General features: G+C 52.5%; 1 protein-coding gene across 2 annotated transcripts in view; it reads left to right on the top strand.

The window, feature by feature from the left end:
* Window positions 1–910: 910 nt before the first annotated feature.
* Window positions 911–26,624, top strand: part of CNPY1 (canopy FGF signaling regulator 1) — a 73,034-nt gene continuing 47,320 nt past the window's right edge. The window contains exons 1-2 of one of the 2 annotated variants that reach the window (XM_077995226.1): window positions 911–1,132; window positions 25,833–25,945. In XM_077995226.1, coding sequence (XP_077851352.1) covers window positions 1,039–1,132; window positions 25,833–25,945 — 207 coding nt within the window. In that variant the 5' untranslated portion in view covers window positions 911–1,038. Of the gene's footprint in view, window positions 1,133–3,161; window positions 3,423–25,832; window positions 25,946–26,624 lie in introns of those variants that run through there. The other variant, XR_013414706.1, reaches the window with a different exon arrangement.

The raw sequence follows: 26,624 nt of genomic DNA, 5'->3' as shown, positions 1-26,624 counted from the left end.
AAGGGGCCGCTGCTTTCAAGGCAAGGTCCTGTCAGAGTGCACACGCATCCCCTCCTCCCACTCAGAGGCTTATGGGGTGTGCGGGGATAAAGTGGGGAAAGGGGGGCCATGGGAGGGTACAAAGGAGAAAGAGAGTGGCATGGGGGTGGGAAGGTCCCCAGGAAGATAAAGGCGGGGTCCCCGACAGGAGGAGCTTCTCAGAACCCTGGAGGATGTCCCCCCACCCAGAGGGGCCCAGGGACCTCACACCTTTACCTGCTGGGAGAGGGTTTGCCCTCAGGGCTTTGAGTGGCAGGGCCTGAGCTCCAGGGCTCATACCTGTGGTCCACAGAGGATGGTAAAATGACCCTGGCAGATGGGGGCTGCAGGGGGTGGGGACAGGACAGGGGTGGGTTGGAGACAGGGACATGGGTGTGAAGACCTCAGCTGGTTGTGGAGATCATGGGATAGGGCTGGGGACCGACCAAAGCGTGGGGACTTGGCCTTGGAGTGGGGACTAGGGATGGGGTGGGGATGTGAAGGGGTGAAGGAGGAGGGCCGGGATGGGGAACTAGGGGTGAGGGTAGGCACAGGGTGCTGACCAACTGGGCCGAGGCTGCTGAGCACCTGAAGTGGGCCCAGGTGCAGCACGAGCTGCTGCAGGGCAAGGTAGGGGCGGAGAGGGAGGCGAGGGTGGTGGGATGGGGATGAGGGTGTGGGAACCTGAGACAGGTGTGAGAACCTTAGACAGGTGTGGGGATGTGGGGTGGGGGTGATTGGGTACTGAGGGAAGGGCAGACAGGGCAGGTTTGGGGTGGGGGTGGGGGTGGGGGTGGGGGTGGGCGGGGACCAGGAGAGGACCAGCTGTGTGGTGCAGGTGCAGCTGGCTCACTGGGAAGGGGCCCAGGTGCAGCACCTGCAGGGTGGGGCAGGTATCTAGGGCAGTGCGGCCCAGGGACTTTGTATGCCATTTCTCTGCTGCATGCCCAGCACTGGCGGAAGGACCCAGGAGGGGCCTGGGAGGAGGCCAGTGTGAGGCAGCACAGTCGGTCGGCTGGCATGGGGCCCATGCTGCTGCCCCTGGCTCTGCTGGCCCTGCTGCTGGGGCCTGCGCTGGCCCGGGGTGCCCGGGACCCGGAGGTGTTCTGTGGAGGTGAGTGTGTATGAAGGGGGGTGCCACAGGGGTCCAGGGGCTTCCAGAGAGCCCAGCAAACCCTTCCCCAAGGGGGCCAGGCTGCTGGGCCACCGCCTTTCCCTGTTACCTGGCTCCTGGGTACTCAAAGAGAAGCCCTTTGGGGGTCCTTCTCAGCACCTCCAGTCCAGGCCCTGTGTCCAGTCTCGAGGGCAGCTGCTTTGGGGTCCCCTGGGTTCCAGCCTTGCCCCTGCTGTGCCCTGGCTCCGTGAACTTGGACAGGCATTTCACCTCTCTGAGCTCACTTGGGGTGGGCTGGGGTCATGGCTCAGCCTGGCGGCCAGGGAAGGCATGCACCTGTCCCTGAGCCTCGGATGACATCTCTCACACGCCTGCTGGTTACAAGACACCAGTTAGCTACAATTGATTTAAAAACACACTCTCAGGTCTCCTGGCTGAAGCTTGCCCTCTCAATGCAGGAATTCATGGGTGGCTTTTAGCTGATCAGAGAACAGAGGAAGAGCAGGCGGCCTCCATCGCGTCGGTTACAGTGGGCGGTGTAAGAGCCTTGAGAGAATCGGTGGCCCCAGCGAGGAGGACAGGGCCCGCTGTGGCAGGGACTGGGCACATGGGAAGAAGAGGCTCTGAAGGCTGGGACCGAGCCCCTGATGCCTCTGCTGGCTCTGACCTCGGCTGGGTCTGGGTTGGGGGGCCTCTGCTCTTTGCCTCTGCCTGTGCTTCTCCTGGACGGCTGCTGGCTCCATGGTTGCAGGCAGGAGTGAACGAGCTCTGCCTGGGCAGTTCGAGGCTGGCTCTCTTACTGGCGCTGGCTTCTCCAGCCTGGTTTTGGGACCAAGAGGGGGACAGGACAGGGGCGGTGGCTTCAGGTGTCCTGCTTGGGCACCAGGGGCTGGGGACAGGGTGTGGAGGGGAAGGCAGGGCTGGGAGCCCACAGAGACTGTCTGAAACAAGGGCCCATCCCATGGGAGCTGCTAGAGAGGGAGTGGGCTGGGGCTGAGGTGTGAGGGTGGAGGGACTGATGACGGAGGAGGTGTGAGTCAGGGTCTCCACAGGGGCTGTCGTGTCACTGGTGGGTGTCAGTTGAACCCTTTCCAAGAACCTTCCCAGAGTCAGTCCCCACGTCCACTCCACACACCATCAGCAGGCACCCCCTGGGGTTTGGGTGATTGGAGATGAAGTAGAAGATACCATCACCCAAAATACATTCTCTTTGTCCAGACCCAGGGCCTGCTTTTCACTCTAAGGAATTGTTTCCAGGAAGCTGCTGCTCAAATGCAAATGCGTAACCCAGGCTGGGGGCCCTAGCAGTGCCTCTGGAAGAGACCAAGATGAGCTTGTCAGCGCTCTGGGACAGACCAAGGCGAGCGCGCTGTGTGTTCTGGGACAGAGCAGGGCTCTGGGGGGATGAGCTTTAGGGAAGATGCTCTGGAAAGGCCTAAAAGGTTTTCAAAATCGTTCTGGCAATGGATCCCTCCCATACTTGAGAGTGGTGTGAAGAGCAGATGCAGGCAGGGCCGCTTGCTGGCCTCAGGTTTAGAGTGTGGTATGTGCATTGCAGGGTGCAAGCCAAGAGGAGGCCATGAGCCCCTGAGGGCTGAAATGTTAGAACTCCTGGTCATGTTTATCTCAAAACTGGACATAGTCCCTAATAGGGTTTTGCAGCATGTGCATGTAATTGCAAATAGACATGTATTCGGGCATTGGGACATTTTGACTTGCTGATGAGTTTTGAACAGACCAGGTGCAGGGCTGGAGCACATCAGGTGGGTGCAAAGGTGGAGCTTGGAGAAGTGGGGTGAGGAGTCAGGAAGCCAGCAAGCCCCAGGGCCAGGGCATGGGAGGTAGAGAGGACGAGCTGAACAGAGAAATGGAGACCCCCGGGAAAGGGGGTGCGGTGGCACGGGCCCCTCTTGGATCTCACTGTTTCACCTGGTCCAGCTCCAACTCCATGATGAGATCTCCTGTCTTAGGGGTTTCTTCTTCTCTTTTTCTGTCTCACTATGCATTGCTCTTTTACAATCTCTTTCAGTATTTTCTTCCACTTGAAGCCAACCCATTTGGGGAGACCTGGGCAGGGACATCTCGTCTCCTTCAATTTGGTTGAATTCTGTCTCTCTGGCACGAACGGCCCTGAGTACTCACGGTGAACGCAGAGGCGGCAGCGCTGCTGCTCCATGTCCTGAAGCGATTCTCCTGATTCTGCCTCGTAAAACAGAAAACCCAACCTACTCGGGGGAAGTGAGTGTCCTGCCTGCCCTCCTTCCAGGAGTCATATTAGTAATAAAATGCATGAAACCAGCATTCTTTCTCACCTTATTGCTAATCGTTGCTATGTTGTCAGAGGGAGGCTCTTGGCAAAGCACACAGCCCTGGACTTGGTTTCCCTTCCTGGAGGATTTGGGTAGTGACATTGCAGCTGAGCCCCTTCCGTGGGGTTCTGTGGTGTTGGGCTGTTCTTCGTAAGTCCTGTGGGAAGAGGCTAATGCTATTGAGAACTGAAATCATGCTAACGTTGGCACCTGCCATCTCTGAGCAGTGGTGAAGGGTTTTGTGTGGATTGCCTCCCTCCGAGGTAAAGGGGTCACCAGCCTGTTGGTGCCCTGCTGACACCTCCTAGCACCCACTTGCTGCCTGATGTGGGCACCTAAGAGCTTCCTCTGGCCTCCAGCAGATTACTGACCTCCTCTGCTGAATGCAAAGAAGGCTGGAAATGCCAGGGAGTTAGCGCCCCCAGGAACAGCCCTCAACAACCATGGGCCAACGTCCAAGTGGGTCACTAAAGCCCTGGCTCTCTCCCTACCACGCGTGGTATGACTCTGAACGTGGCTCTGTGGCCACCTGTTTTTGTGAAGGGTCAGCTGGTAAGTATTTCCATCTCCGCAGGCCGTGCCGTCTCTGTTGTAACTATTGAACTTTGTCGTTGGAGCACAACAACAGTCATAGAAAATCAGTAAACAACTCGGCATGTCTGTGTTCACCCTCCGCCACGACTGAAAGTTTCCTGAGGCCTCCCCAGCCGTGCTTCCTGTACAGCCTGCAGAACCATGAGCCAGTGACACCTCTTTTCTTCATAAATTACCCAGCCTCAGGTAGCTCTTTATAGCAATGTGAGAATGGACCAATACAGGCCAATGGGCCATCCGATTTAGCTGGGGCTGGCAGAGCCAACACTTCTTCTTTTAAAATTTTGTGTTAATTGACACCTAATCATTGTACCTATCTATGAGGTGCACTGTGACTTTTCAGTGTATCTCTTTGACATAGGGACTTCATTCCCTTTGGGTCTGTACTCGGTAGTGGGGTTGCTAGATCATAGGGAAGTTCTATTCTTAATTTTTTGAGGAACTTCCTTACTGTTTTCCATAATGGCTGTACCAATTAGCATTCCCACCAATGGTATACGGGGTCTGCTTTCCTCCTCAACCTCACCAACACTTGCCATCTTTGGTTTTGTTTGGTTTGAGTCATTCTAACAGGTGTGCAGTGCTCTCTCACTCTGGCTTTGATTTGCACTTCCCTGGTGATTAGTGATGTTGAGCATTTTTTCATATACCTGGTGGCCATTTTAAAATAGGATCATTTGATTTGTGCTGTTGAGTTGAGTTCCTTATTCACTTTGGTTATTAGTCCCTTATCAGATGTATGGCTTGCAAATACTTTCTCCCATTCCACAGGCTTTCCCTTCACTCTGTTGATTGCTTCCTTTGCTGTACAGAAGTTTTTTAGTTTGGTGGAATCCCGTTTGTCTATGTTTGCTTTTATTAACTGTGCTTTTGAGGTCTTACCCCCCAAATTCTTGCCCAGACCAATGTCATAAAGTGTTTCTCCTATGTTTTCTTCTTGTAGTTTTTATAGTTTCCAGTCTCACATTTAAGTCTTTAATCTGTTTTGAGTTGACCTTTGTATGTGGTGAGAGACGGGGGCCCAGCCTCATGGCCCTTGCCCCTCCAGGCGCCTCTTGCTTTCATGGCCAATCCTCGGGTCCTCCTTTCCAGCCTCCCCTGCTGGCTGCTCCACCTCTGCCCGCCCCTGCATGTTGGGCACCACCAACCACTGCCCATCCTCCACCAGGGCACCCCTGAGGGTGACCAGGGTCTCGGTATAAGGCCCCTGCTTAGACCCCCCCCGTCGTGGTACCTGACCCTGGAAGGACAAGACCCTTTGGACCTTGTTCCTTTGCTTTCCCGACACCAGCTATTGTGGTTTTACTGCCATCCCACAGTCTGGAGGGTCAAGGTGGGCTCTGACTGGGAAGTGTGCCCCATGCTGCAGGATTCTGCCTGTCGACCCTGGGGCTGGCACCTCCAGGGGCCCTTGCAGACCTCCAGTGATCTGCTGGTGGCCTCTGAAACGGGCCGGACCTGAGGCCGTTGTCAGTTCCCCTTTGGCAGGGTGTGGCAGGAACGGGCTAGGAAGGGGCACGACGGCCTTCAAGAACAAGCGGCCTCCTTCATGACCTCGCCACGGATGCTCATCGACCGGCCTCCGCCCTGTGGGCCGGGCTTGTCTCTAGGCCACCTGTCCCCCTAAAGGATCCACGTGGGACTGCTGAGGTGGTGCCATCTCCCTGCTGTGTCTCACTGTGTCTCCTCTGTGCCTGGCCCAGCGCTGGCATGCCTCGGGGCCCACACCCTAGTGATGGAATAAGCATGACAATGCTGGGAAGAGCATGTGGGTGCTACTCCTGGCCTCAAGCTCAGGAAATGCAGGCTCCGGCTCCCCAGGGAGGCTGCAGGGAGCAGGTGTGGACAGAGGGCTGCTGGAGCCTGCCCCAAGAGGGCCCTGCCCAGTGGTGGGGTCTCCGCTGAGTGTCATGCCTCGGTTGTGGGCTTTTTCCGGCTGCCGTTCCTCTCGCAGATGTCAGATCATTTTCTTCCTCCTTTTAAATTACGAAGAGTGGGCTGGGTGTGGCTGCTCACACTTGTAATCCCAGCACTTTGGGAGGCCAAGGCGGGCAGACCACCTGAAGTCAGGGGTTTGAGACCAGCCTGGCCAACATGGCAAAACCTCATCTCTACTAAAACTACAAAAATTAGTCAGGCGTGGTGGTGGACACCTGTAATCCCAGCTACTTGGGAGGCTGAGGCAGGAGAATCGCTTGAACGTGGGAGGTGGAGGTGGAAGTGCGCCGAGATTATGCCACTGCACTCTAGCCTGGGCGACAGAGCAAGACTCCATCTCAATGGTAATAATAATAATAACAATGACAAAATCTGTACATGCTTGCTGTGGAAAATGTAGGTGCCACTCCTCTCCACCCCTACTTGCCCACTCCTGGGCTTGAACCAAAGCTGCAGCCAGTTACACTTGCCCACCCCAGGGTAGGCGAACCTTGACAGTGTCTCTGGTGCAACTGTGTGAATGCTACCTGATCCGTGAGGCTCGGGTCTCATTTCTAATTGCAGTGACATGCACGTAACCTACAATTTTCCATCTTAACCGTCTAAACGTACAGTTAGTTCCATGGCGTTACGGGCAATCACATTCCTGAGCATCCATCACTTGCCTCCATCATCTCCAGAACTTTCCATCTTCCCAAACTGGAGTTCTGTCCCCATGAAGCACGAACTCCCCGCTCTGTCACCCCCCAGCCCCTGGCACCCATGGTTCTACTTTCTGTCTCTGTGGGTTTGACCACTTGAGGGATTTTAGGTAAGCGGAATCTGCTGTATTTGTCGTTTGGCAACTGGCTTATTTCACTCAGCAAAATATCCTTGAGGTCCATCAGGTTGTGTCACACATCGGGATTCCCTTCCTTTTTAAGGCTGAGTAATATCCCATCACACGTACAGACCACATTGTTTGTCCATTCATCTGTGGATGGGCGTTTGGTTTGCATCCATGTTTTAGCTGCTGTGAATCCTGCTGCTATGAACACAGGAGTGCAAATATCTCCTTGAGATCCTTCTTTCAATTCTCTGTCTATGTGCAGATGGGATGTGCTGGGTCCTGTGGGAGTTCTTATTTTAACTTGCTGGGAAACTGCCGCTCTGTATTTCACTGCAGCTGCCCCGTTTTACACCCCCAGCAGCAGCGTCCAGGAGTCCAGGTTCTCCACTTCCTCGCCAACATATGGTTTTCAGATATTTTGATAGTAGCTATCCTCTTACTAGTAAGGTCTGAGGTGCTGGGTTTTTGTTTTTTAAACATGAATTACATGCTATACACAGAATTACTTAACTGTATTTTTTACTAACAGGGTTTTAGAGCTCTTTTCTTGACAGTTTTTGTGGACTTCCTATCGTTTCTGCCAGTTCACTACCTAACACTTAGTATGTGATGGTTTGTGCACATTCTTCAATCAACTCTGCTTCAATCAACTCTGCATATTTTCAATTTTTGCCAATCTGATAAAAGAAAGTCATCACTTAATTTTATTAGCATTTCTTTTTTCTTCTCTTTTCTTTCTTTGTTTCTTTTTTTTTTTTTTGAGACAGAGTTTTGTTCTTGTTGCCCAAGCTGGAGTGCAATGGCACAATCTTGGTTCACTGCAACCTCTGCCTCCCCAGTTCAAGGCAGGATTCTCCTGCCTCAGCCTCCCGAGTCACTGGGATTACAGGCTCCCACAATCACGCCCGGCTAATTTTTGTATTTTTAGTAGAGACAGAGTTTCACCGTGTTGGCCAGGCTGGCCTCAAACTCCTGACCTCCGGTGATCTGCCCTCCTTGGCCTCCCAAAGTGCTGGGATTACAGGAGTGAGCCACCGCACCTGGCCCTAGCATTTCTAAAATTATGTGTAAGATTGATATGTTTTCACCTGACCATTCTTCTTAGAATAAAAAATAAATAGTATTTAATGAGCATAGTATAAATAGCATAAAATGAGCAAAGAGAAGAGGCAGGCTTATAATTATTTATTATTCTAAGCCTGTTTTGCTCATTTAAAAAAATTAGGCTGTTATTTTTTCCTTAATAATTTATAAGAGCCTTTTAAGCAAAATTAAAATAGTTCTTCTCATAGGTATTGCATGCTTCTGGGTTTTCATTTATCTTTTGAATTTGCTTTTGGTGCTTTTTCTCTACAAATTTTTGATGTAACATAATTTATTAATATTTTTCCTTATGACTTCTTGGTTTCATCTCATATTTATAAAAACAAGGCACACATTTTTGTTTGTTACTTTGTTTGTTTTCTTTTTGAGTCGGAGTTTCGCTCTTGTTGCCCAGGCTGGAGTGCAATGGCATGATCTCTGCTCACTGCAACCTCCGCCTCCTGGGTTCAAGCGATTCTTCTGCTTCACCCTCCTGAGCAGTTGGAATTACAGGCATGCACCACCACGACCAGCTAACTTTTGTATTTTTAGTAGAGTCAGGGTTTCTCCATATTGGTCAGGCTGGTCTCGAACTCCTGACCTCAGGCGATCTGCCCGCCTCGGCCTCCCAAAGTGCTGAGATTACAGGTGTGAGCCACCACGCCTGGCCTGTTTCTTTATTTTTAAGAGTTGGGGATTTTGCTCTGTCCCCCAGGCTGGAGTGTAGCAGAACTCCTGGGCTCAAGCCATCCTCCCACCTCAACTTTCCAAGTAGCTGTGACCACAGGCATGAACAATCCCACCTGGCAAAACTGAGCACACTTGAAGATTACCTCAAAGAATCATATTGAATCCACCTGGAATTAATTTTGGTGTAAAGGGTTGTGGTAGAAATTGAGGCTAATGAGTGGACCTTTGGCATACAATATACACTCATTAAGTCTTTGCTTAGTACCTTACTGTTATTATTTTAAATAATATCTTGTAATCAATTCCCATGCACATTAGAGTCTGGACTCCATGGAAGTTTCTAGACTCTTGGCTGTTTTTAACTATTTCTGCACCACTATTATAGATATTTCCTATTATACATTTATATTTTAATATCACATATTACTCATATTTTCTACTAACTTTCAGGTTATTTTATAAAGGTCCAAAAGGTTATTATTTGATCTTTATCTCATTAGATGTATATAGATGCATGTTTATATCTTTACCATGCTTAGCCTTCCTATCTAAGAACAATCTCCTTTGCTTGAATCTTTTTACTATTTCCCAGTAGAGTTCAAGGTTTTCTTCAAATGCATCCTGTAAATTTCCTCCTTTAACTAGACTTTATTCTGTTATGTGGTTTTAGCTATACAGTATAACTGAGTGGCAAGTGCAGAGATTTTCCATGGGCCCCTTGTTCCCCCCACCGTCCCCCACTATCAACGTTCCCCACCAGAGTGGCACAGTGGTCAGGATTGCTGACCCCACGTGGACGTCGTCTCCTCCCCTGAAGTCCAGCTCCACATGGGTGCCCGGCTTCCAGCACTGTGCGTTCTGTGGGCTGTCTAATATCTAACTAACCGCTCTCCTTACTGTAGAGGTGGACAAAGTCATTTCAATGCCCTAAGGCACCAGTGCTTCATTTATTTCTGGCTACCCTGTCTTGTTGGTGTTAACATAACATTTTCTTCTTTCATTTTCTTTTCTTTTCTTTTTTTTTTTTTTTTTTTTTTTTTTTTTGCGTGATCTTGGCTCACTGCAACCTCTGCCTCCCACGTTCAAGCAATTCTCCTGCCTCAGCCTCCCAGGTAGCTGGGATCACAGGCGCCCACCACCACGCCAAGCTAATTTTTTTTTTTTTTTTAAGTAGAGATGGGTTTTCACCATATTGGCCAGGTTGGTCTTAAACTCACCTTAGGTGATCCACCTGCCTCTGCCTCCCAAAGTGCTAGGATTACAGGCGTGAGCCACCACACCCGGCCTCTTCTTTTGTTTTCTAACTGGCTGTTGTCTGTACACTTCATCATCACTTGGCTGACTTCTCCAAGTGCTCTGCTGTCTTTTCTGTGGACTGTCTACATTCTCCAGGACTGTCTGCAGAAACCCACACTGGGCTCAACCTTGCCAGTGGCTTTCCTCTCTAGTGTGTTCTACTTCCCCAGCCGGATCTTTTCCCATGCTGACGGGGACCCCAGACTTTCACCCCCGCATCTGCCGGTTTCTGCAGGCCCCACAGCTGCTGGGCCCCCCAGGCTCACCCACAGAAGCCACACTGCTGAGCTCCTCTCCTTGTCCTCTGTGCTTCTGTCTAAGGTCTGGTGGTGAACTCAAGTCCATCTCAGATGCTGCCCACATGGCGTGTGTGTGCATGTGCATGAGCATGTGTGTGTGCATGTGCGTGTGTGTATGTGTGTGTGTCTGTGTCCACACATGTATATGCATATATTGGAGAGTTACGGTTATAATGCTTCTGGGTGCACACATCGGTGTGCTGAACAGCTGTTCTCATCGTCCCATCCCCGTTCCCCTTTCTCTTAGTACAGATCCCTTCTTAGAAAGCCGAAAACATGAGGCCACGAGGCTTCCAGGCCCAGTGTACGCATTCTCGAAACCCACACTTCCTGGGGGACGTGTTTAGCCGCTGCCTGCGGAGGCCTGTCCTGAGCGGCGGGGCCCCATGTTCCCTTTCCTGGCTTCCCATCGAGGTTACTCCCAGCGCTCACCCTGGGCGTCTTTTATAGGATTTACTTCTGCCCCTACTCTCCCCCTCTCCCCGTCCCTCTCTTTGGTCTGTGGGACTCATTTGGAGCGACGATGAAGGAGTGTGTAGTGGGAATCCTAGTGGTGCACGCACTGCAGACACTGTAAGAACCTGCTTGGTTCCTGCTGAAACAGCCACCCGTGCAGGTGCGCTCTCAGCGAGCCGCTGCCATGGTCACCCTGCTCTTCTCCAGGGCACCTGCAACCTTGACACAATCCTGTCTGTCCTCTCTTTTCAAGGTGCTTCAGATGGAGATTTTTATCTCTCCCGGCCCCCTCCCTCACCCCATCGCTGTGGAGGGCACTGTGTGACTCTCATTGTGAGCCGACCTTCCTGCGCGCGTCAGCTGTCAGCGTGATGGACCACCCGGGCTATCGATTTAATGACAACAGTCCCTGCTAGGGATTGATCTAATGTTTTCATTACACTAAAAATGCGTTAACAAGTTCATTGGGAATTAGGCGATGGTAAAGATCCTCTCGGTTCTGATGGTGTTCTTTACAGGAGAGAGCCCTTCGCAGGTAGAGGTGCCCCACGACTCCGGGACGCACAGCCTGACACTGTGGAGCCGCCTCCCGGAAGAAGCTCCTCTTCCAGCCCCTTGCCTCATCTGCCAGGGCTTTGGGCTCAGAAGCCCTGGGTGGCTGCTGTGACAAAGGGCTCCCCTGTTTCCAGGGCCCTACCTCCTCTTCACCACTCCTCCAGCACACGGCCCACAGCCATGCTGTGCAGAGTCTCAGCCTCTTCGTCTGTCCTTCTATATGTCTGTCCATTGGGAGCTCAGCCATTTCTACTAGGTTTCCCTCCATTTTCTAGAACTTTAACAAGTTCATTGGGAATTAGGCGGCGGTAAAGATCCTCTTGGTTCTAATGGTGTTCCCTACAGGAGGGTGACCACCTGAGCCCCAGCTGCTTCCTGGCTGTGGGTCCCCGGGCAAATGACTGACATTGTCTGTGCCTCAAGGCCCCATGTGTAAAGTACCGGTGATGCCGCTTATTCATAGGGAGCTGTGGATAATACACATGAAGCACTGTGGCTGGCACAGGGGCAGCACCCAGGCACTGATGTGGGAGGTCCTGCACGTGCCAGCTGTGGGGCTGTGGGTTACCTGCTGCTGCTCTCACGGAGTCAGGCTGCTCTGACTGAGCCAGGCCACCTGCACCTCAGCCTTGGCACCCCCTTTCCCCAGGCCCAGGTTCCCTGCATGCAGGTGCAGTGCAGGGGGCTAACTGCTGTGGTCCGAATGTTCATGTCCCCTCATATTCAGATGTTGAAGGCCTAGGGGATGGTGTTGGGAGGCGGGGCCTTTGGGAGGTGATTAGAACAGGAGGGTGGAGGCTCATGAATGGGGCTAGTGCCCTTAGAGCCTCCAGAGGGGCCCCCACCCCTCCTACCACGGGAGGACACAGTGAGACTTCTGTGAGCCAGGAACTGGTTCCTCCCCAGACACTGAATCTGCCAGCACCTGGATCTTGGGCTTCCAGTCTCCGGAATGGTGAGAAACACATTTCTGTTATTTCTGAGCCGCCCAGTCTTTGGTATTTTGTTATAGTGGCCAGGGTGGACTCAGACATTGCCGTGTTCTGAGCTGCTGGTCAGCTCTCAGTTACGTAGTCCCCCGTGACCAGACTGGCTGTATAATTGTTTGGGCCCAGTGCAAAATGAAAATGGTGTGAAGCATCAGTAAGAATTTCACGATGGCGATAGCAGAGTGCTGCCCCGGGCGCAGGGCCCTTCTGAGAGCGGGCTCTGGGCACAGGTCACTGGTCATGAAGCCGCCCCTTGCAAGTCTTTCCCAGGACGCAGACGGTCTGTGTGCCTGGACTTAGAAGTGTCTCCTTCCCTAATGACGGAACCACACGGTGCTTCGCAGGACCCTGACATGTGCCGTTTGCCCAGCCACACCTGGAGCCCCTCGTTCTGGGGGCTCTCTCTGCCTCCCATGGCTGGGTCCCTTCCATTGGCCAAGCCGAAAATCAAACCCAAAGGCCTCCTGCCAGCTCCACGCCACAGCGAACTCCGGGTCACATGATTGCTGGTTTGTTTCGTGTCTGCCTCTTGGGTTGATGGTTCTCACCATGATTTTTTCGTACAACAGGTGAAGTTATGTACCTCACTGTCCCTTCTACCACGCTCCCCTGGCAGGCCACATGGCCGAGCCCAATGTCAGTGGCAAGTTGGGAAGAACTGCAAAGTTACACAGCAAAGGCCTTGAGATGGAGGGGTAAAAAAAATTGGGGACATTTGGACAATAACCCAGTAGGCCACATGACTCACCCCTTTTCTTTAAATATCCTTCATAAATGGAGTTCAGCCCTCTCTGCCTCTGACAGTTAAGCCAGGCTTTGCAAGCAAGGGTGGCGTCTTCCCCACGGTCTCTTCCTCAGGGATGGCCTCTCTCCTTGGAAACCTGGCTCAGTCCCTCTCTAAGTAAAACAAGATCCTGGCTTGACGTGTACCTTCTGCACCCTTTGGTAAAGGCGAGGGCTGGCTTTGTGTTCGGGGAACCATCACTGCAGGTCCCCACTCGAACGGTGCCATGGATGGTGACGACCATGGTTCGGGTGGGCCTTTCCCCGAGTCCTCTGCACTTGATTTTAAAATGTAAACCATGCACAAAATGCCTGCTTTTCAAGTATTTTTTCTCTGAGATTCAAATCTGTACTCAGATGCATAGAGATGGCATTGAAAACATGGAGACAGGAGAATGGTTATTTACCTGCTTAAAAAGAATGCCACGGCTCTGCTTTGGCTTTGCTTTGTCCTCCGAGACGGGGGTTGTTGGGGGACTCGGCTGTTCCCCAGGCTCCTGTGTCAGGGGATGTCCTGGGAGGGGCTGGCTTGGTTGGTGCTTGGCTTTCGGCCTGTGTGTCCCTGTCATCTTTCACTCCCTGAATCCTTGTTTCAGCTCCGAGTGCCCGAGATTGGCCAACTTGTCCACAGTGGATGAGGGAGGCTTTGGACTGTCTTGGAGCACATGGTGGCCTTTGACCTGGAGCTGACCTGGAAATTAGTGGTTTGCCTGAACAGGCAGCAGACACCATGTGCCTCGCTGGCCTCGCCTGGGTTCTGCACTAGGACGTTGCCAGAGGCACAGCACTTGTTAGAGCCGGTGGCGCCACAGAGCAGTGAGCAGTATGGGGGCTGGGAGGGGCTTCTCCCATCATCCTTCTACAGGTGGGGCCCTTTCCATGGAGGATACCAAGCCGCCCCTTCTAAGAGGAGTTGATGCCACAGCTCTCAAAATGTGGTTTCCTAACAAAGCGACAGGAACTGTGTGACCTCATCCCAAGTGGGACTGGCTGTGTACACACCTGCCCCCCGGCTTCCTCAGCCCCAGGACAGGCTGGACAGCTGTGAGCTTAGCTAGAACTCACTCTGCTGTCTTTAGATGCTTTCTTGGGAAATTATTTTCCTCCTAGGCCAGCAAGTGCCTGAGTCTGCTGGGAAAGGTGGGATTCCTTTAGATGGGACTGAAGGGGCTGCGAGGTGGCAGAGGTGGCCGGGCTCACTGTATGAGAGATGAGGTCGGCCTCATCATTCCTCGTCAGTTTATCAGAACTCACACAAGTTGTACGTGTAAGGTTCTTTCTATAACAAAACTTTCCTCATTGGTAATGAGGGACCCTGTGATGTGCATGGAGCCTGGTGTGGGGTGCTCTGGCTTTAGAAACACGCCTCCACACTGCTCTCGGACCACACTCTCCTGCCAGCTCTCTCACCATCAGTGTTCGCTTCAGGGCCTCTCTATTGCACAGACGGCACCTGGGTGATGGGTGGCTGAGTTCTGGAGACAGACTTGCTTTTGAATCTTGGCTGTGCAGCCAGGGACAACCTGAAGCACTGTGCTTATCCGCTGTAAGCCTCAGTTTCCCCTGTCCATTAAATGGGCTCGATAAGAACAGTATCCGCCCCAGAGAGTCTACCCCTGACTTCACGATGGCACCCGCGGCATTCTCAGCGGGTGTCTGGTGTGTGTGCGGGAAGCATTGCTTCAGGGCCCCTGCTCCCCCGGCTCGCTGTAGACGTGACTGCCCCCAAGCCTCTTTAATCACATAGTGGGTAACTTTCACTGGCAAGAACCCAGGGGACAGGAGTCAACACAAAAATAGCTCTGCTGGGTGCCTTGGGAAAACAGTTAACAATAAGCAACTTGGTTTGCGTTTTTTTCTAGACTTTTCTTCACATTATCAAATATTGTACAGAAGATAAATTTGGTACTCAAGAAACTTGGCATAAAAACTTTAAAAGAGTAATCAGGCCTGTTAATCCCAGCACTTTGTGAGGCTGGGGCGGGTGGATCAGTTGAGGTCGGGAGTTCGAGATCAGCCTGGCCAAAATGGCAAAACCCTGTCTCTACTAAAAATACAAAAATTTAGCCCGGCGTGGTGGCTCATGCCTGTAGTCCCAGCTACTCGGGAGGGTGAGGCAGGAGAGTCATTTGAACCCCGGAAGTGAAGGCTGCAGTGAGTAGAGATTATGCCACCAAACTCCAGCCAGGGCAATAGAGTGAGACTCTGTCTCAAAAACAAACAAACAAACAAAAAAAGCAAAAAACAAACAAACAAAAAAGATTTACTGGAATAAAAGAAAGATAAAAAGTGAGATTTAAACAACGTGCATTCGGCCAGGTGCGATGGCTCACGCCTGTAATCCCAGCACTTTGGGAGGCCGAAGTGGGTGGATCACCTGAGGTCAGGAGTTCGAGACCAGCCTGACCAACATGGTGAAACCCCATCTCTACTAAAAATACACACATGCACACAAATTAGCTGGGTGTGGTGGCATGTGCCTGTAGTCCCAGCTACTTGGGAGGCTGAGGCAGGAGAATTGCTTGAACCCAGGAGGCAGAGGTTGCAGTGAGCTGAGATTGCACCATTGCACTCCAGCCTGGGAGACAGAGCAAGACTCTGTCTCAACAGATCAATCAATCAATCAATAAGATGTGGATTGGATTTCTGGTTGACAGAGCAAGATTCTGTCTCAATAAATAAATAAATAAACAAATAAATAAATAAGACATGGATTGGATTTCTGGTTACCTGGAGGCTAACCCAAGACCCTTTTCTGTTAGGATCAAAAATCTCTCCACTGTGGATTTGTCCGCATTTCCCCCAGAGGAAACAGCGTTTGCTGGTCACATGATTAAAGGCCATTCTCCTGCACGTCAAAGGTAACTGAGTAAGACCGTAGGTAAATAGAATTACACTGAAACTACAATATTCCCTGAAAACAAACAGCAACACCACAACCTCCTACGTTGCCTCTTTTCTCTAAAGGAGCACAGCAGCGCACTGCAGTTTGGGCCCCGAGCGGCCGGGGCTTGCTGCTCCATTTAAAATCCTGTTTCCCGGCTCTTGCTTCCCCGCTGGTCCTCACACGCAGAGCATCTCCAAACTGTTACCATGAGCACTTCCTTCCACAGTGGCTCTGATTTTAGACCTGGAAAATATAATTTGGGTTAAAACTCAATGGGGAGTCCCTCCTGCAGACGGGTTGCCGTGGAGATTGTGTTGGGGCGCGCGGCCTGAGGAGCCTCGGGGCTCGATCTGCCTCCGCGCCAGCTGGCCGCGCGCCCCTGCCCAGCACCCTCCCGCCGGCTGCCGCCCTGAATCGCTGCCCGGCGCTCTGAGCATCGTAGCATGTCCTGGGGTGTCTGGGCCAGGAGTAGTTTTGCTGAGAGAAACCCTGATTTTGTTCAGCTTTGCCAAGAGCTGCAGAGGACTGGTTGGGCCTTCCCAGCCCCCGAGAGTGCAGCTCCATCGGCCTCAGCCAAACACCATCATTGCGTCTCCACGCCAGGGCGGGGGCTGCGCCAGGCTGCGGGACAGCTTTGGCCAATGGAAGCGGGAAGGGGCTTGCGGGGGTGTCTGGCAACGTTTTCCTTACAAATGGAAGTTGACAGGTGAGGAGTGATCCTCCACACCTCCAGATGTAGGGCTCTGAGGGTTTGAAGCTTAGAACTGCGGACACCATCTGGCATCCCTGTGGGAAAACCAAGAACCTTGCAGAGAGGTGGAGCCAGAGTCAGGAGGTCCCTGGTGGGCTGAGGCCACCAACGCTGACCGGCCAACCTGTGGACGTCTTGCCATGTGGACATGAGATTTCCTGGTATTGCTAGTTATGGCTTAATCGTGTCCCCCAAAATTCATGTGGAAGCCCTAACCCCTAATGTGGCTGTATGTGGAGATGGGCCCAGTGACCTTTAAGGAGGCCATTAAGGTAACATGAGATTTTGGGCTGGACCCTTTAGACAAGGCCCATAGTAAACTTATGACTGGTGTCCTTATAAGAAGAGAAGATTAGGACACAGACACACACAGAGGGACGGCCATGCGAGGACACAGGGAAAAGACGGCCGTCTGCAAGTCAAGGAGGGACCTCAGAAGGAACCAACCCTCCTGACACCTTGATCTTGGACTTCGAGCAGCAGAACGGTGAGTAGTAAGTCTCTGTGGTTTAAACCCCCAGCTCTGGTACTTTGTTATGGTGGCCTGAGCAGGCCAATACCATGCTGAAGCCCACATAGGCTTAGGGAGTGAGGAACATAGTCCCTAACTCAAAATGGCTTAGACAATTAGGAGAAAACAGACAAAAGCACATGTATGAAGCCAGGAGGTCAAGCAGCCCATGGAGGTTCAGCAGTGTCACCAGAGCTCAAGTGTCATCCACATGTCCACCCTGCCCAACTCAGCCTGTTGCTGTGAACCTCAGGCCAACTCCCTCATGGTGCCAGAATGGCTGCCATATTTCCAGCGATCACTTGCAGATGATGTCATCCAGAGGCAGGAACGAGGTGTTAGGATGTTCCTACATGTCTCCACTTTGTAAAAGAGAAGAATGATGCCTGTCTAGAAGCCTGCCAACCACCCCTTCTCCCACCCGTCTCTGCAATTATGACACACACCCATCCCAAACCAGCAGTTGGCAAGATGCATGGAATTGCTGTGGTTGAATTGAACTTGGAATGAACCTGTTTCTTTGACACATACGGATGACAATCACTGGAAAGGGAGGGTACTTTATTAATTGAGAAGAGAGTGGGAGGGGGATGTTGGTTAGGAAGCAACCAGCAGTGTCCGCCCAAACCTTCACATCCAACCCATCACTAGTCTTATTGCTTTTACCTCCCCAAAAGCTTTGAATTCATCCACATCTCTGCGTCTCCTCCACCGTGCAGTAATCTCTTGCCTGGATCATTGCAGTTGCTCAATAACTGCCTTACCAGCATGCGTCCCTGTCCTCTCCTGTCTGCTGTCCTGGCTTGCAGCCTAAACGGTCTTTGAAAAATGCACATCTTGGGGCTGGGTGAGGTGGCTTATGCCTATAATTCGAGCACTTTGGGAGGCCAAGGTGGGCAGATTGCTTGAGCCTAGGAGTTGAGACCAGCCTGGGCAATATGGCAAAACCCTGTCTCTACAAAAAACGCAAACATTAGATAGGCATGCTGGGAGTCCCAGGTACTTGGGAGGCTCAGGTGGGAGGATCACTTGATCCCAGGAAGTCGAGGCTGCAGTAAGCTGACATCATACCACTGCACTCCAGCCTGGGAGACAGAGCAAGACCCTCTCAAAAACAAAACAAAACAAAACAACAACAAAAAAAAAGAAAGAAAAAACCAAAAATCCAATCTCATCAAATCTCACCTTACTCAAAATACTGCAGTAGTTCCACTTGGCTGAGAATAGATACATAATTCCCTACCTGTATCTTCAGGGCTCTGCCTGGCCCCCAACCTCTGTAACCTTAGCACAGAACACACTTCTCCCTCTCTTTTCTCCCCGGGTATCTGAGCTACTGGTTTCTTGTTTGTTTGTTTGTTTTTGTTTTGAGATGGAGTCTTGCTCTGTCACCCTGGTTGGAGCACAGTGGCATGATTTTGACTCACTGCAACTTCCACCTCCCGGGTTCAAGCAGATCTCCTGCTTTTTAGCCTCCTGAGTAGTTGGGATTACAGGCGCCCACCACCATGCCCGGCTAAGTTTTGTATTTTTACTAGAAACAGGGTTTCACCTTGTTGGCCAGGCTTGTCTGAAACTCCTGACCTCAAGTGATCTGCCCACCTCAGCCACCCAAAGTTCTGGGATTACAGGAGTGAGCCACCATGGGCTGCTGTTTTTTCTTGTGCATCAAACTCACCTTTCACTTTTCCACTAGGGTGTTTTTGCAAATACAGCTTCATCTGCTCTTCACCTGGTAAATGCCTGACCATCTTTCAGGTCTTACTTGTCATTCTGTTAGGGAAGCCTCCTGTGTTCTTTGACAAGGTCCAGCTCACTTGTGCTGAGTAACTCACCCCAAGCCAGAGGCTGAAGATATCAGCTGACTGTTTCTCCCAGGCTGAGAATAGACTGGGAGGTTCGTGGGCTGGTGATGCCTCCGGAGGCTGGCATGTCACTTCTGCCACAGGTACTGGCCAAAGCAGGTCTCAGGTCCAGCCCAGACTTGGGTGGGGCAATAGACACCACCTCTTCTTGGAAGATGGCAAAACGCTGCAGTCTTCTTTCGGTCTTTTTTTCTAACCTGCCACCCTATCCATGTAGGTTTGCTTAGCACATTGCATTTCTCCTTTCTGGAACTTGTAGATGCTACTCTTTCATCTGCAAACTCCATGAGTGATGGTGGCTCCTCCCACTCATCGTTACATCTCCAGCACCGTGGGACACAGTACTCAGAAGAGAAGCGTTTAAAGTTTGTTGAAATGACCAAATGAAATGCAACCATGCTCTAGGTTAACCTGAAAAGACAGCTATGTTTCAAATGAGGATGGGTTACAAGCCTAAATTATCCATCTTGTAAGCCTTTGAAACAACCTAACACGCACAAATAGAAAAGCTTAGGAAATGATGGTGCATCTGCTTGATTGGATGTTACGTAACAGTTTTTAAAATGGCAACAACCACACTCAAGTTGGGAAAATCCTTATGATAGAAAAATGAATAAGAAGCAGTGAGGAAGATGGAGCATAAAGAATGCATTCCCATGGCTCAGACACCCAGTGCTATGGCTGGGCCCTCCCGGGAGTGCACACTCTTTGCCCCAGGCGCTGTGCTCTCTGGTTTCCTTCCTGGAAACTCCTGCTTGTCCTTGGAGGCCTTACCCAGGACCCGAGTGACTGTGCATTCCTGTAACTTTCTCTTTCTCTGCAGCAATACTCAGCTCGCCGAGCTTGTTCATGGGGTCTTTGCGGCTGGGTTGGGACCCTCGAGGATGGGGCTGCGGCCTCCCTCACTGCTGCGCCTCCCACATCTGGCCCGGAGCAGCACAACGTTCAGAGAATGTGTGAGTGTCCTGAGCCTGCTGCGTAATCCCCACACACAACCCCCATTGTTATTGGCTTCAATAGCAGAAGTAGAGCCTCCCTGTTCTGGGGGCCCAAAGTCTATCATCAAGGCATGGGCAGGGCTGCGTCCCCTCTGAAACCTGGAGGGGTGGATCTATGCCTGACTCTTCCAGCTCTAGTGTTGCTGGTGGTCCTGGACCTTCCTTGGCTTGTAGACAGCAACGCAGTCCCTGCCTCTGTCATCATGTGGCCTTCTCCCGTGTTGTGAGGTCACCTCCCTGCATCTCTCCTCTTCTAGAAGGTCCCGTCCTTGGATTAAGGCCCTCCCTACTCCAGTATGACTTCATCTGAATCAATCCCATCTGCAAAGACCCTATTTCCAAATAAGGCCACATCCACAGGTACTGGGGGTTGGGATGTCAGCATATCTTTTTGGGGGACAGAAGCAGCCAACAGGGCAAGTAAGGAGAGGAGGAAGGTAGGAAGGAAGGAAGGAAGGAAAGAGGGAGGGAGGCAGGGAGGGAAGGAAGGAAGGAGGGAAGGAAGGAAGGAAAGAAAGAAGGAAGGAGGGAAGGGTAGCTGCTTTTGGGTGTGGTGAAGCTGAGATTGGATTCCAAAGCCCTGCCCCTTCCTGCACCTGCCTGAGCCACGGGCACCACGGCGGGCCTGGAGGATGCTGCGAGTCCATCGTGGGCCCTGATATTCTGTGGGTGGTGGGAGATGCTCTTGAGTTAGTCAGGCCTGAGGTGCCCAGGAGGCCGTGCACAGCTGCATCCAGCTCACCCCGGCCTCTGCGCGGGCGCAGCTCGCCATTGGGTTTCAGCCTCTTCTCATGGCTTCCTCGTAGCACAGAGCGGGGCCCGCCACGCTTTTGGATGTCTAGAGACCAGGCTTGAAGAAAGACTGTGGCATCAGTCATTTCTACTCTGGGGAGCAGGAGCTGGGGGAGGGCTCCTCCGGCACGTTTGCCTTGCTGGCCTCCTGCAACTGTGGGAGTCAGGGCTTCGTCTTCCCTCAAAGGAGTGTGGGCACAGCCATGCAGGAGATGCAATGTGGGTGGAAGGAATTGTGTGAGCACTTTAATCACCACCATCATAGTACCGGGGGCTCCTGCCTTGCTCATAGAAACTGCTAGAAAGTTGTTTGTTCTGGAGATGAGCCATGTTCTCTGAGGTACCAGAGAAAGTGGCCCCTGTACCCCTCTTTGCCGGCCAGCAGCACCCGCTCCAGAGAGGCTCAGGGTGCAGGAGAGCTGCTGCTAGCTGGTGCACCTTGGGACAGGGAGGCCCCCATTGCAGAGCACACTGACCTCTTGCATGTCAAAGACATTTGCAGATCTAAGGCCTAACCCAGACCCCGACTCAGAGTCTCCAAGGCTGGGACCTGGGTCTGTACTTCTAGCAGCTCCCCGCGTGGTTCTGACGTCACCTCTGCTTGTGGCGTAAAGGCCACTGGAGGAAAATCCACATTGCCCACAGCTCTTGATGGCTTGGTTCCCATAGCCACTCCTGCTGGTGGGGAGAGTGGCCCAGACACCCTGGAGGAATGGAGGCATGGCATCCATCACACATGAGCTCTCTGGGGCGCACGAGCTGGGACTTAGACCTCGGTGGCTTCCTGGCATCTTGCTCATAACCTTGAAAATGGCAAATGCTTGGACATTCATTGATCCCTTCACCTCTAGGGACATGCAGCCCCTGTGGGCATGTGCAGAGTGTGGGCAGGAGTGTTGTGGTGGCGGGGCCCTGATTTGTAGCATCTGCCTATTCCTGTTGTGTAAATGCTCCCACCCCTGTTGATCCGGGCTACCTGTGTGGTGTCACTAACTGTGGAGTTGGGAAGCAGCGCGCACGCCACCTGCTCTTGCAAGCCCCTTGAGATGGCTCTGGTTCCTGAGCCACCGGGGGCTCATCTGAATCTGTCGTGACATCTACCTCCATCTCTTTCCCATTTCCAAATCTTCCAAGACAGAAAGGGAGGGAGAAGGAAGGAGGCAGCCAGAAAGGCAGGGGCTGGTGGGCCCAGCGGGAGGGGGCTTGCCCTCTGGCAGGCAACGTGACCTGCCAATCCCCCCATGAGGCCCCACTCCCGCCGCCTGCTCTAATAAACTCTAAACTCCTGTGATTTAAGTGAAGGTTTCAGATTAACATTTAAATTAATGCCGGACTGGAAATCTGGAGCCCAGGTCGCTGATGTGACTCTGTTAACTTGTTCTGTGACCTGGGGCGGAAATTTAAAATGATCTTTTCTCGTGGAGCGGCCCCTCCGAGGGGAGGTCAGGGATGGCAGGCCTGGGGGCCCTCCTGTCCTGTTGGAAGCCCGGCACCTTCCCTTGCTGACGGGGCCACCCTGACCCCAAGAAGCCCTGCGTGGCCTGGGTGGGGGAGCGTGCCCTGGTCCTGCCACTGCCACACCTATGCTTAGGACATTAGGGGCTGCTGCATGACAGGTGTGCACTCCAAGGGGCTCTGCCTTTACATGGCCTGTCTTGGTGCTTGTGAAATGTGGGTCTGAAATGAAGGCAGCAGAACATTAAAATATGGACCCAGAGAGCCCTGCGAGCTGAGCCCACTCGCTGGCCCCTTTCCACTTCTGCCAGCAAGTCCAGCCTTGGGGGCTCCAGGGAGCCAAGGACACCCACAGTGATCACAGCACAGGGAGCATCCGGGCTCAGGCTGGGGCAGCTGGGCAGGAGCCTGGGCACAGGTCTGCAGGCACAGAAAGCAGAGAGATGCTGAGGAGAGACGGGGTCCCCAGCTTGTCACTGGGCCCAAGTTAGGGATTCCAAGCAGCCAGTGGGGTCAGGAAGGGGACAGCAGGCGTGGAGTGGCCATGTGTGGGGCCAGGAAGGCGACAGCAGGCGTGGAGTGGCCTACAGACTTGTGCAACCCCCTCCCTATGATGGGAGAGACTCTGGGTAAAGCCGGGTGATGCTCACCCACAGCCCAGCAGGGTTTGACGCTGGGCACTTGATGGCAAGGCCACATTCTTTCTGTTGGCCAGCACTGTCTTCTGCCAGCCAGGCGGTGAGGATGCACCATCTCCAGCTCCTGGGTCCACCAGGAAGGGCTGGAGGTGGCTGTCAGGGCAGAGGCCACCTGGGCCCCTGGAAATGCTGGACTGGGCCCACCCTGGTTCTCAGGGAACCTTCACACCTGGCTGACGGCCACCCTCTTGGGCTGTGCATGGCTCCTCTGAAGTTGGCCTGGAGGCCAGGGGCCACCCCTCCTTTGTGCTGACCGCTTTGGCCTCTACTTCCAAGACACCATTTCCCACCATCTTCCCTCTCCCAGGAGCCAGGGTAGAGGACATCAGACAATCCCATCCCTTCTCCTCCTACTCTCGTCTGAAAGCTGTGCTCCTGCTGTCCTCAGGGGTCCTAGGCGGCCCCATTCTCAGCAGTAACATGGTCACCACCGACTCTTCCTAGAGGACTCCTCATCTGAGCCTACTGGGCTGTCCACCACCTGCGGGCCCAGGATTCTGGGCCCACACTCCCCTGGCAGCCTTGGCCCTGCCTGGCTAAGATCCCCCACTGGGGAGCACTGGCCACGGAGGATCCTTTCTTTTTCCATCCCAGAGGTAGAAGGTGATGCTCGTCTGTGTGAGTGTAGTAAACTTAAAATAGCAGTGGCTTAGACAACCTGGACACTCGTCTCCCTCTCGTAAGGGTGGAGGGTGCTGTCCCAGTCAGCACAGAGTCTCCCCTTGCAGGACCCAGGACCCGCCTTTGAGTTCCTCACCCTGACATCTCCCAGGGCACCCTGGTTCTGGGGCCTGAGCTGAGATCCAACCTTTAGTGGGTCAGAGAGGGCGTAGGGCGAGCACTGGCTCTTCAGGAAGATTCCAGAACACATGGTTGTAGAACCAAGTTACAGGCCCTGGCCTAGCTGCAAGGGAGCCAGAAAGGAAGTGTTTATTCTTGGAGCTGTAAGTCCTGCTCCTAGAGAAGAGGGGCTTGGCTGTGGTCAGTAGCTTTGAGCCCCTGTGCACTGTGTCAAGTACAAACAGTAAGTGCTAATGGGGACACCTGAGACACAGGTTTTCATGCCTCTGCCATGAAAACTTCCTTCTCCTCCTAGAAGCCTCAGAGAGACAGGCTACTCTGTCAGAGACCTCCAGGCCCCAGAGGAGCCCAGTGACACTCGTTAGATGTACTGCTCAATAACAGGTAATCATAGTGATCAATGATCTCTCACATCGATTGAAGGTCACTGACCCCTAAGAGCAGGGTTGGGAGGGAACGCAGGCTGTGGGCCTCTGAGGACTGAGTGCCATCTGTGTCCTCAAACAGTGGCTCTGCTGACTTCTATAGCACACTGGGTAGGGGAGACACCTGGGAAAGTCCCTCCATCTCTCCAAGCCATGTCCGTGAAATGGGGATAGTGCTGGAATCACCACCACAACGTCCTGGAGTGTACCAGGGCATGACACGTGGAATGCAATACCCAGCAACTAAAGGCAGTGAGCATGCTGGTGTTCCAGCTTCACGCTCACAACTGGCCTTTGACCTCGTCCACACAGCCTGTGCCCTCAGTGCCAGCATTCGGACACAGGATGAGAAGGGAGCACTAAACGCGGTATCAACTGTGCCCAAGTCATGTGCTGGGCAGAGAAAGGCTATGCTGTTCTAACAGGGACCAAAACACAGACAGAGGGAGAGTGACTCAGATGGAAGCTTTGGGTCTCATTTCACAGCCAGGGGAGCGGTCCACACGGGCGGGCAGCCTCTGCTCGTGGCCGTCAGGACACTGACATCGCTGTCTCTTTTCTCCCACATCCCTTTGGGCTGGCTCTGACATGCTGACTTCCATCCACAGACAGGAAAGCCAGAATCCGTTTTTGGTTCAGCAAATGAGGCTGACGTTGGACACATCACTTCATTTATCTTTTATTTGTGAGAGTTCAGACCCAAGGGCACAGCTCAGCTGTCTCCACTGGGCAGCCATGGCCTGGGGAGAAGGGATTTTAGGGGACAAAGCCAGCTGCATTTCCCATAAAAATAAATTTCAGAGAGTCCCCTTTGACTTCAAATCCAGCAAAAATGTATCTTTTGGAGAAAGGCCTAGTTTCGACCAACTTTTCTCACAGTGCAGAAGCTACTTGGGTGTAATTATTGCAACCCAGAGGGGCTTCCAGGTCCCATGGACTCAGTGGATGAGCGTCTGCTGTATTTAAGGAAAGGACCTGTAGTCCCAGCTACTCGGGAAGCTGAGGCAGGAGAATTGCTTGAACCTGAGAGGCAGAGGTTGCAGTGAGCCAAGATTGTGCCACTGTACTCCAGCCTGGGTGACAGAGCGAGACTCTGTCTCAATAAATAAATAAATAGGAAAGCACATTTTAAGGCTGGACATGGTGGCTCATACTTGTAATCCCAGAACTTTAGGAGGCTGAGGTAGCAGGATGTCTTGAGTTCAAGACCTACCTAGGCAACATAGTGAGACCCTGTCTCTAAAAAAAAAAAAAAAAAAAAAAAAAATGAGCTGGGTATGGCAATGTGTGCCTGTAGTCCAAGCTACTCAGAGGTGGAAATGGGAGGATGGCTTGAGTGTGGGAGGTTGAGGCTGCAGTGAGCTGAGATAGTGCCACTGCACTCCAGCCTGGGCAACAGAGTGAGACCCTGTCTCAAAAACAAAAAAGCACATTTTAAATGTAAAAGTAGATTGTATATGGTTTTGAAAACACAAAATACAAAAGGGAACATAAAAAAAAGTCTGTCTTGCTGTGTTTGAAAACTCTGCAGAGGACGAGAGTCCTCCCCAGGTCCTGGGCACATCGGCACTGTCCCTGTTCTAGCTGGAGGATGGCACAGAGGAAGTCACTCTGCCCCTCCCAGAGAGGCCACCTGCACAGGCCTGGCTTCGGCTCTCTTCCTCCTCTGATCACAGCTGTTTTGTGTCTTGTTTAGCTTGCAGGGCCCTGATGGACGAGGTAGAGCACGACATCACCAAGGCTCGGCAAAAGAAGGCCAAGGTGGGCTCCTTCCGAATCAATCCTGATGGGACGCAGGAGAGGAGAAAGGTAGCGGAAAAGATATTATGTGCCAGTGTATAATTGCGGATATGGGCAATTACCAACCATTTATCCAAACAGCAGTTGGTCTTAATCTTCTAACCTTTCTCTTGTTCGGGGTATCAGCTCTAAATTGCTTCTGAGTCCTGGGGGACCCAAAGTAATCTTTAAGCTTGAAATTGAAGTATCTCTCTCAGCACCTAAATTTTGTGTCTCGTCAAGTCGAAAGACGTTTCGGCACTGTTCTTCATCAGAATAAAAATAGCGCATCCATGGTTCTTGGTGAGGCCAGCAGGGGGCCCAGAAGAGGCCAAAGGGGTGGCCTAGAGATGCTCGAAGCAGAACGGCCCCCTCCTGGGTACCACACTCCCTCCCCTTCCAAGAGCTGCAGATTTCTAGTTGGGGGTGCAGGTTGTAAGACCCACTTTCTGTAACAGATGGGACACTTGGCTATGGAGAAAGAAGAAATGTTCTTGCACAACCTAGAGAGGGGCTCCCCCTGAGGATCAGAGGTGGTGAGTGGGGTGCTGGAAGGATGGAATCTAAGACACCAGGAGGGACCCATTAGGGGACACCTTCCCCTCTGAGCCCTCAGGTACTAGGTGCCCAGAGCACATAAGCCAATTTCAGCATCATTCTAGGAGAAATATTAACAGAAAGGTGTTCCCCAATATATCCCAACTCACTC

Source organism: Macaca mulatta, chromosome 3 (assembly GCF_049350105.2).
Source record: "Macaca mulatta isolate MMU2019108-1 chromosome 3, T2T-MMU8v2.0, whole genome shotgun sequence".
NCBI lineage: Eukaryota > Metazoa > Chordata > Mammalia > Primates > Cercopithecidae > Macaca > Macaca mulatta.
This window is presented reverse-complemented; position numbering and strand designations above follow the sequence as displayed.